The sequence below is a fragment of the Electrophorus electricus genome, chromosome 19, assembly GCF_013358815.1.
Source record: "Electrophorus electricus isolate fEleEle1 chromosome 19, fEleEle1.pri, whole genome shotgun sequence".
In the NCBI taxonomy this organism is placed as follows: Eukaryota; Metazoa; Chordata; class Actinopteri; order Gymnotiformes; family Gymnotidae; genus Electrophorus; species Electrophorus electricus.
Window position 1 is genome coordinate 922,774 of NC_049553.1, and position 11,176 is coordinate 933,949.

General features: G+C 39.7%; 1 protein-coding gene across 2 annotated transcripts; it reads left to right on the forward strand.

Annotated features, from left to right (window-relative positions):
• Positions 1–8,216: 8,216 nt before the first annotated feature.
• atpsckmt (fATP synthase c subunit lysine N-methyltransferase) lies at positions 8,217–11,097 on the forward strand. Of its 2 annotated transcripts, none has more exons than XM_027029776.2 (4): positions 8,217–8,882; positions 9,293–9,430; positions 10,384–10,434; positions 10,726–11,097. In XM_027029776.2, exons 1-4 carry the CDS (start codon positions 8,424–8,426, stop codon positions 10,993–10,995), a joined length of 918 nt encoding a protein of 305 aa, XP_026885577.2. In that variant the 5' UTR covers positions 8,217–8,423; the 3' UTR covers positions 10,996–11,097. The 2 variants fall into 2 exon arrangements, with proteins under 2 accessions (XP_026885577.2, XP_026885579.2); XM_027029778.2 differs by having other exon boundaries at positions 10,683–10,762.
• The last annotated feature ends 79 nt before the right edge of the window (positions 11,098–11,176 follow it).

Genomic DNA, 11,176 nt, shown 5'->3' on the forward strand with positions numbered 1-11,176 from the left:
AGACCCAAAGCAGAATGTTTCCACCTCCATGTTTGACAGTGGGGATGGTATTTATGCGGTCATATCCAGCATTTCACTGCTTCCAAACACAGTGAGTCGAGTTGATGCCAAAGAGATCAATTTTGGTCTCATCTGACCACATGACCACAAGCCTTCACTGAATCATTTGGGTGTTCACTGGCAAACTTTAGACGGGCCTGTACATGAGCGTTCTTGAGCAGAGGGACTTTGCAGGCACTGCAGGATCTCAATCCATCATAGTGAAGTATGTTACTAATGGTTTTCTTAGTGACTGTGCTCCCAGCTCCCTTGAGATCATTAACAAGCTCCTCCCGTGTAATTCTGGGCAGACACCTCACCTTTCTCAGAATTATCCTTACCCCACGAGGTGAGATCTTACATGGAGCTCCAGAGCGAGGCTGATTGACTGTTATCTTGTATTTCTTCCATTTTCGAATTATCGTGCCTGGTCTCTTTCTCACCACTGGTCTCTTTCTCACCAAGGTTCTTGCTGATGTTCTTGTAGCCCATTCAAAGCCTTATGCAGGTCTACAATCTTGTCCCTGACATGCTTTGACAGATCTTTGGTCTTGCCCATGGTGGTGGCAAGGTTTGAATGAAGAGACTGATTCTGTGACGGGTGTCTTTTATACACATAACGTGAGATTAAGAGTAGTTTCTTAAAGGGACAGGACTAATTTGTGTGCCTCATAGGCGCATAACCGGTTTGTAGGAGTCAGAATGGTAGGGGATCAAATATTTATTTCACTTAATCAAATACAAATTTATTTATAACTTTTATTTAATGTTTTTTATTTTGGATTTCTTTGCTGATATTCTGTCTCTCTCAGTTAATATAAACTTATACTAAAATTATACTGTTCATGTCTTTGTAAAGGGGTAAACTTACAAAATCAGCAGGGGATCAAATAATTATTTTCCCCACTGTATGCATTTATTATTTTGTGGCACATAAATTGTATTTGATATTGCTAATGTAATCTGATTCTCTGCTTCACAAGAATTAGGCCAATTCATCAAAGCAAACACTGTTTGTTCAGGTTTTCAATGTAATCGGATCATTCTTTGCACATGAAGTAATTATCTTTCTGTAAATATTACTTAGGCCTGAAATAACTGAATGTAAGATTTTAAACATTGTAAACAAATGATTCTATTGTTCTGATGAATTGAGGGAAAAGCCAATTTCTTCATGGTGCATTGATACTCTCTACTTGTGTTTCATAATCTTGGTGTTGTACAGCTCAAATATTCTACTGGCTAATTTAGACTTCTGTCCCTGTGCTTTATTAGTCAACACCTTCAACACCTTTGACTCTGCACTTGAAATTGTGTCACAGCTATGTTTTACAAGTGGCCAATCACAGCACTAATGAGGAGGGATCTTATAACTCTTTGCTGTTGTTGTTATTATTATTATTATTATTATTATTATTATTATTATTATTATTATTATTATCATCATCATCATTAGTACACTAAAGTACTCCCTGGAATCATTTATATAAGTTCTTGCAAGAAAATTTGATCACATGATGCCTATCTTAGCTACTTTACATTGGCTCCCAGTAAAATTTTGTATTGATTATAAAATACTTCTAATAACCTTCAAAGCACTGAATGTTCTTGCCCCACAGTACCTTAGAGATCTCTTAGTGCATTATGATCCACCACATCTACTTAGATCAAAAGGTGCAGCTCTTTACTAGTACCACAGGCGGCAGAGCCTTTTCCTATAAAACTCCCACACTGTGGAATAACCTTCCTGGAAATGTTTGAGACTCAGATACAGTGTCAATATTTAAGGTCATTTTATTAACTACTTCGCATCTTAGGCAAATGTGTAGATTTGGGGGTCCGTGGGCATTGAGAGATCTGGTAAACTGGAAGATTATGATGCTGTCACTTCACCTCTCTTTTGTCAGTCAAGTTTGTTGACTGAGAGTGGTGGAGTGCTGATGTTCCAGGGTGCCCTTATGCCTGTGTTTCTTTGCGGAGAAAGGCGGTCCTAGAAATATTGTTTACACGAGCTTCGAACAAAAGACTGGGATCCATAACAACTCCAAGATCTTTAACTGTTAGAAGATGTGATTGGGAGACCATTGAGGTTCATTGAGTTATTAGAGAGCGAGGACCTAGCTGTCTGTGGGCCTAATAGAAGCACCTCTGTTTTGTCAGGATTAAGTAAGAGAAGGTTTCTCAACATCCAGTGTCTGACGTCCTTTATGCATCCCTCAGTAATACTAAGCTAAAATATGTTCTGTGGTTTGGCTGAGACATATAGCTGAGTATCATCAGCATAGCAGTGGAAACTAACACAGTGTTTCCGTATAATGTCACCAATAGTTCAAGTTCAAGTTCGGCTTATTCGTCACATACATAGTCATACACAGTATAACTCGCAGTGAAATGGTGGAGAGTGCTCTGTCCAAACTGAGGAAAAGAAAACAGGGGTGCATAGAGAAAAAAAAAATATATGCAAGATAAATATATATATTCTATGTATGTACAAAATATATTAACAATGTATGTACAATATATGTATATTATGATTATATACACAATGTACAATGTATATGGTTGGGTATATATGTACACAATCTACAGAATGTACAGTGCAGGTGTAATATGGTTGGGTATATATGTACACAATCTACAGAATGTACAGATCCATTTTGTATAATAACATATCTACAGTTGTTGTGTAACAAGGTAATTGAGTATAAATCTATATATACAGATGTACAGATATACAGTTATGTTACAATAGGTAGCATATATAAAGAAAAAAGCAAAGGTCCTAGAACAAATCCTTGTGGGACACCATAGCTAACCTTGTAGTATGCTGAGAAGTCTCCATTTATGTTAACAAACCAGTAGTGACTGGCCAGACAAGAGTTAAACCAGGAAAGGGCTATTCTCCTAATACCAACAACATTTTTGAGTCTAACTAGTAAAATGATGTGATTTATAGTGTCAAATGCTACACTCAAATCAAGCAATATAAGCAAAGAGACATAACCCTGGTCAGAAGCCAACAATAGGTCATTAACTACTTTAATTGGTGCTGTCTCTGTACTATGATTAGGCCTAAACCCTGAGTGAAAGCCTTTATGTATCTGGTTTTGATTCAGGTGTGATTTAGCTGCTGAGCTACAGCCTTTTCTAGGATCTTGAAATAAATGGAAGGTTTGAGATCGACCGGTAGTTTGACAGCTGACATGGGTCGAGGTTAGTTTTTTTTGATGTGGTCTAATTACTGCTAATTTTGAATGATTTAGGAACATAGCCAATGCTCAAGGAGGAGTTTATTAAATTTAGTAAAGGTTCAATTACTTCAGGTAGGATTTCCTTAAGAAAGTGTGTGGGTAGTGAATCTAGTAAGTAAGTGGAGGATTTTGAGCACAAGATCAGAGATGTAAGTTCTGGCTCTTGGATCGGTGTAAAGGATTCTAGAGTTGTTGTTGACTTGGTTGTTCTGATCTTTAAGTAGCTGCCTGATCTCATGTTAATACTCTAATGTGTTTAAGTTTCTCATTAAAGAAATTCATGAACTCATTAAATGTGCAAGTGTACTAAAAAGAACTCTAGGGTTATTTTTGGTTATTTTCTATTAGGGTTGAGAGATAAGCTGTTCGAGCGGTAATAAGTGCTTTTCTATATTTCAGAAGGCTCTCCTTCCATGCAAGCTGGAAGACTACAAGCTTAGTGTGATGCCATTTACAGTATATTTTTTGAGTGTGGCAGTGTTTTAAATTGCGAATGTGATCATTATACCAAGGTACCAATTTTTTGTACCTAATTTTTAAAAAGAAGATCTTTATATCTTATTTAAAAAATCTTCCTATGACATCCTCCTGGTATACTTCAGGATCGTGGATGCACGTTCCATGAGACCTGAAGGAGAGGGAGAGAGAGGTCCTTGAATCTGGGAGTCAGGACAGAGCATCAACTTTACTGCTGCTATGGTATGTTAAAATGAGAAATAGTAAAAAAGAGGCAACAAGCCTGATGGGGAGTGAGACACCTGGCATTCCTTAGATACTTGTAGTTTGTAAGCATTAAAAAGTAGCTCCCTCGAGCCAGTGACGCCATTCTTCAAGTGCTAACTTAATGTCCAAGAGCTCTCTGTCGCCGATGTCACGCTGGATGTGTTCGATAAAAGTCGGGGGAAAAATCAATATGTTGCCATGATGAACTGTATCTATAAAAACTTCACTGATAAAAGACTGGAACATGGAGGGGGCATTAGGCCAGGCCATAAGACACAGCCAAGTATTTATGCTATCTGGTAGTGCTTAGGAATGCAGTCTTCCAATGGTCCCTCTGAGATCGGCCTTTAGCTCTATATTAGAATAAGTTGTTTTCACCCAATGTATAAGAGAACCTACCCACTCTGGTGGACATACGCTTGATTTAGTACTGACATATGGTGTAAACATAGAGAGCATAGTTACACGACCCCAGTCTGATGCCATCTAGGACCCGTCCGTCATTTCACAGGCAAACTCCATCAACCTGCATCTGCTCTGTATCAGATGGACATGGCACAGAGCAGGTGTGTGCAGGGAGAAGATGTGGAACAGGTCCCTGTAGTCCACCACATTTATGTAGCAGATTATCTAATCCAATGTCTGAGTCCACGAGAGAGTCCAGAGATTTAGCTTCATCCCTGCAAATCACTGTACTAAGGAGGTCAGGGTTAAGTCCTCTGTGGAAAGCTACCAAGAGAGGTCATCCAATGGGAAGAGTGAAGAAATCAAGTGCCTTGGGAAAGGGATATGAGCAATTCAGACCAAGCCCTTCCGTTTAAGCGATGATCCAACCTGCCTTAAACAGGTAGGGGACAGTTCTGAAACCGCTTCCCTGGTCTCCTCTTCACCTCAACACCAGACAGCATTAGCCCATTCTATGGTTTTATCAGTCAGGAGGGAGATAACAAGAGCTAAGGAGGAAGCATAATTTTCTGGGAAAGCAAGCCGAAAGCATAGGAGGGTAATGGTGGCGACTGGTCTCTAAGCATGTACTGAGGCTAACCTTTGAGTTACCAACAGCCGAGTCACCAGGGCTGATAGTTGCCATGTCCGCTCAGACAGGTACTTAACCAAGTTATTCAGTGAGGCAAACTGTTTGTGATGTTTTCCTAAGAGCTCTCCCTGGGCGACCAGAGCTTCAGAGAGGTTACCTTTTGACTCCATGGATGGCAGTTTTCTATCAGAGTAGGGTGCCGAGTGCAGGTAGAATAAATAATGATGTTTAATATCAAATATGGCAGAGGTATCAAACGTCCGTAACAAGAAGAAAGAAACGGGGCAGACAAAAGTCATAATCATGAGATACCGTCCAGGAGGGTAAAAGAAAAAGGGGTAAATGGGAGAACAGTTAAAAAGGTTGCTACGCTATGAGACAGATAGGCTCAGAAACACAGAATGAAACCATATGCAGAAGGGGAAGCCATATGCAGGAGGATGTATACACAGGGAAATAGCAATAGGAGACAGGGAACAGGTGCTATTAGAAGTCGACGTAGATGATCCATTTGTGGTGGTGGGGTGGCATGGCTTATGTAGAGTCCTGAGCGACATCCATTGAGAGACAAGAGTCCTGAGAGACAAGGCCATGACAGCTATTGACTGCCATAAACATAAACATAAACATAAACATAAACATAAACAGGTTTCACATCCTGATGATGAAGAACCTCTGTCTGAAATGCCCTGTCTGGAAACCTTGTGCCTTCCTCCCGCACTCCACTACAATTCTGAATCATTTAGAGATGAATATCTCTACATCTCTAACTACAGAACATTGCAGTTACTCACTTGAATTCTTCTACGGATTTATGTGTATTTCCACACCAACACACACTGATCTGCCATAACACAAAACCTAACATTGCCTCACTTTGTGTAGATCCCCCTTTGTTCTGTCAAACAGCTCTGACCCATCAAGAATTCCACAAGGCCTCTGAAGGTGTCCTGTGGTATTGAGCACAAAGACATTAGCAGCAGATCCGTTAAGTCCTGCAAGTTGCAAGGTGGGGCTTCTATGGATCAGACTTGTTTTTCGAACATCCCACATATGCTTGATTACACTGACATTTGGGGAATTTGGAGGCCAAGTCAACACCTTGAATTCTTTGTGAAGTTCCTCAAATGATTCATGAACAATCATTTTAATATGTCAAGGCACAAAAGCCTGCTGATAGAGGCCACTGCTATTATGCATTACCATTGCCATGAAGAACAGTACTTGAGGTAAGCAACAATGTTAATGTAGGTGGTATATGTCAAAATAACATCCACATGAGTTCCAGGACTTGAGGTCTTTTCAGCACAACATTGCCCAGAAACTTTCTTTTCACACCACCTTATCCTCTTCTCATAGTACATCCTAGTGCCACCTCAGGTAAGCACATACACACAGTTGCTGATGTAAAAGAAAACATGATCAAACCAGACCATGCAACCTTCTTCATGGTCTCGGTCTCGTGGGATTGGACCAGATGTTATGTGATGTATGTGGGAGTCTTTGCTGCCTACATACATCACTGAGCCCTGGGTGACCGTGACTCTGTTTCCAGTTCACCAGTTGTTCTTCCATGGACCACTTTTGGTAGGTACTTAGTACTGCATATCGGGAACAGCGCACAAGCTCCGGCATGGTGATGTGACCCAGTCCTCTAGGTGTCACAGTTTGGTCCATGTCAAAATCACTCATATCTTTATGCTTGCTCATTTTCCTGATTCCAACACAAACTTCAAGACCTGACTGCTCACTTCCTGTCTAACATACACTGGGGGCGTGTCCTCACCACTTTCTCAAATGGCTGATTTTATCCCCACCATTTTTTGAAAGTGTACTCTGAAAATATGATTGTTTCTTATACAAGTGCTCTTTCCTACATTAATTAAATAATAATTCAAGCAATAATATTGTTTTAGTTAATACAATGAAACATGTTCCTAATGACAATCAGAAAAGGTTCATGGTTATTTTGTCACACAAAATGCGACACTCACGTTTCATGAAACGGAACAATCTGTTTTTAATCAAATTGTTTTTCAAAATAAATAGAAAAAACAATTGTACTACAAATATATTTTAAGCAATAATGCTATTACTTCTTGCTCATAGGTCTGACAAACGAGGCCCCAAAACTGTCCCAGCCCTGAGTTCTTTTTAGTGAACACAGTTCATTTCTTAAAGGGAATGTGGATCTTCCATGTCTTAAAGGGAATGTGATTTTGAGGGCAGCAGGACTACATCACCCTGCCTGCATTCTCACCCCAGCACTTCTCAAAGGGAAGTAGCCCCTGCCGCATAATATATCCCACCCCACGGACAGGTGCCATTGTAACGAGACAATCAATCTCCTCTTCCTCTGCCAGTGTTTTTAATGTTATGACTGATGTATTTCCATTGTCTTGTCAAAACAAATGACAGTTTTTACTGCTAGTTAAAATGATCTACTTGAATACGAGAAATTATGGCATTCCTTTCACAAGTTGTTTTGTTTTTCCTAATGAATAGAAAAGATGAACGCATATATGGATTTTAATATGGAATTATAGACCGTGTGCCCGGGTGGATAGGAGCAGGAGGTCTTAATGCTTAATGCTACCTAAAATGAGTTTTTGCAGGGTGGGATGTCTGCATAAAGCGAAAGATGACATTTCTGCCCAACCTGTCGCGCTTTTTTTTGCACTGGTACCACAGGCAATATCACCTAAACATAGCAGATAAACTGGCAAAACGTAAACATCCAGGACAACATTTTCATATTTAGCGTTTAGATCATCAGCTGAATTGCCAAAATTATGTTCATTCATAGGCAAGACAATAAATCTGCACATTCTGAAAAGAAAATGTTTTCCATTATCTTTTTTTAAAACAAGAAGTGAACTGAACAGAAGACAAACCGTCTGGTTAAAGCTGAACATGTCGATTTTCTTCACAGTGTCCACTAAGGGGATCAGAGGATTAACAAACGTACCGCAAAATTATTGTACTCCGTCTGAAAATTGTCCTCCCATAAATATATATATATATATATATATATATATATATATATATATATATATATATATATATATATATATAGTTTCATATATATGTATCTCGCGTTTAACTCATTTTGGTGAACACTAGTACGGAACTATTTATGTGATTTCTTTTGTAGCATATCGGAAGATGATAGCCGCCCACACATCAGGCACGTCCTCAAGGTTTATGCATGCACTTTCTATACGTATAGGTTATTAAATTAATAAAACCATAAAACCATTAAACTACATTGGGATATCTCAACATACTGTATTAGCGGCATAAAATAGCGCTACAAAGAATCGAGCCAAATTGAGGTTTAGTAGCACACGTGTTTTGCGTTGTCCTCTTGTGGCATGGCTTGGTGCAGGTCAGAGGAGACCCATGGAGAGGAGAACAGCAGTATTAAAGCCCACATAGGCGTTACTCCGAAATGCGCTGATGATGGCAGATTCTCAGAGAACAGCAGTATTAAAGCTCACATAGGCGTTACTGCGAAATGCGCTGATGATGGCAGATTCTCAGAGAACAGCAGTATTAAAGCTCACATAGGCGTTACTGCGAAATGCGCTGATGATGGCAGATTCTCAGAGAACAGCAGTATTAAAGCCCACATAGGCGTTATTGCGAGCTGCACTGTGGCAGGCTTGCTCGTCGCCCTGCATGCTGTTGCTGGGCCCTTCATTGCACCCGCGCTGAGGAAGGTTTGCCTTCCCTTTGTGCCTGCAACAGCCACTCAAGTCAAAAACGTCATGAATGTTTTGCAAGCAAGATCGGGAAGCCTTGTGGATATTGGAAGTGGCGATGGACGAATAGTGAGTCATTTCTAAGTTTTGCTTTTCATCTTTAAGCAATGAAACAAAACTGCATGATATGTGGTTTCTTAACTCGCATGTTGTTGCTACTGAATAATGAGCTCAGCTGATTGGCCCGTGTCGTCGCTCCTGAATCTTGGGTAAAGGCAGGGTGGAAAAATGGAAGGACGCCGAGGATCAAGGGTTAAGTGTCGGGTGTGAGACTAAGCGAGAAGCATCAGTGTTTAGTCTGTCTGAATGTGGGTCACCAGCTTCCCCACTGTATGTACACATTTGATGTAAACTGGCGAGTGATGCAAGCTCGCCTCTATTTCTGTTTGCGATACCGAACATGTGAATATGGGAAATCCCAATGCACATACTTAGTATATTTTCATGAAGAGTGAAGTTTTCCACTTACTCCACCTTAGGTCATAGCTGCAGCAAAGGCTGGTTTCAGGGCAGCTGGCTTTGAACTGAATCCGTGGCTGGTGTGGTATTCCCGTTACAGAGCTTGGAGGGAAGGTGTTAGTCACTGCACCTCTTTTCACATCGCCGACCTGTGGAAGGTAAGCATGCGGTGAGACGGATGCGGATTTCGTTCCGTCCACGATCATTTTAAGTATTAATCGAATAGCGCTCATCGTTGATCTAAAATTGAATTATATTATTTTAGTTTTATTCTCCAAGTGTTTGAGAATATTCTTTATTCTCTTGAGTAGTTAGAAATGACATTATCAACACTAACATTTGCCTTTAGATTAAACTTGGGAAACATATTTTCATTGGAAGTGGAAGTGCATGAATGTTCGCAGTAGCATCACAAAAAAGAGCACCTCTGAAACAGCAGTTTGTTAAGAGGATTTCTGAGGGCCTGTGGCTGTAAGGGTTACAGAAACATGCGCCAGTGTCAAAGCTGAGGCCATCAGTTAAATTATGATAGAAAGAAAAAAGTACATGAGTTTACTGGTCACCCAGAGGACAGGCACCCTTCTATGCTCGTAATGCTTGAGAATGGATTCATTCTAATCTCACCAACCTAGATTGTCTTTAATAATCTTGACTGAGACACGGGGAACTACCATGGACTGGAACATCCCTTGACACTTTCGCTCCTCCACCTCACTGGAGCCCTTCATTTAATTGATAACTGTGAACTCCCATTGGTGTAAAGTCAAATGGGAAAGCGATAAGAGCCTCTACACCGCACTTTGAACGCTCACTGATACCTAAATGTTCAGTGTCCAGGCTTGCTATACCATTTGTTCAGTCGTACACTTAAAATGTGATAGTTTTGAAATTGGATTATCATCTTATCATTGAAGAAAGAAGCAGAAAAGTGCAAAGGTGCTTTGATTGCTCATTTTTGCAGTCAGCCGTGAATGTTCAGCAAACACGTTTACTTGTTACATCATAGTACATGCAGTCTTATCATAATAAAAGGACGTTCTATGTTACAAGAGTTGTTGATTTAGTTTACACACTGTTATTTTTTAAGTTTGCTGTTTGTTTTTTTTTCCAGGTCAGCTTTTCACAGTATTCCAATGTAGTCATATTTGGAGTTCCACAAATGGTAAGAATTTACTACTTCAGTGATATTATTTATCACTGAGAAAATGATAAATGAATTAATTTTGTTATGGTTTTTTAAAGAAATGTAGTTAAGTGCAGCCTAACGATATTTTTATTTAAAAAAAATTTTTTTTTAGATGTGACTAAGTTGTTGTTTTATCAGGTGGTTAGCAACACTGAAATTGTAGCAGGTGATTGAACTTTACACTGAATATTACTACTAATATTAAGTCTATAATTACTTACCAGTTAAGAAGGTCTGGGTGAAGCTGTAGTTCTGTATATTCGGCAGATGGAGCAACTAGAAGCCAAGCTTCAGTCAGAGCTTCGGACTTCAGCTATGGTTGTGGTCTGCCGCTTCCCCTTTCCCACGTGGACTCCTGAGTGTGGGGTTGGAGAGGGAATCGACACTGTATGGGTCTACCACGCCAAGACATTCAAATCTCAGGAAAAAAACGGCCGAAACTGCAGAACAGCTGTGAATACTCTGTCTGTTAGACTAAATGGACCTGTGGAACATGTCTCTGGTAATCGAGACTCAGTCCTTTTCTGTTTTTTTTAAATTCTTTTTGAACATTGGATCAGTAAAGAATATCAATACAAATATCTTGTCTTTGCAGTCTTCCTGTACACTAAATAATAATTCTAGCATCAGCTGATATTTGAGGGGAATGAAGAGTCTAGTTTATTTGAAACATATAAAAGCTATAACCTTTTCCCTGGTATTTCACAGAATACCTATA

Bases quoted from the DNA above. Each gene is read 5' to 3' on its own strand.
- atpsckmt (XM_027029776.2), top strand. From the start codon at position 8,424: ATGGCTTGGTGCAGGTCAGAGGAGACCCATGGAGAGGAGAACAGCAGT. The intron at 9,431-10,383 runs GTAAGCATGCGG...TTTTTTTTCCAG, and splicing joins ACATCGCCGACCTGTGGAAG to GTCAGCTTTTCACAGTATTC. The intron at 10,435-10,725 runs GTAAGAATTTAC...TATATTCGGCAG, and splicing joins TATTTGGAGTTCCACAAATG to ATGGAGCAACTAGAAGCCAA.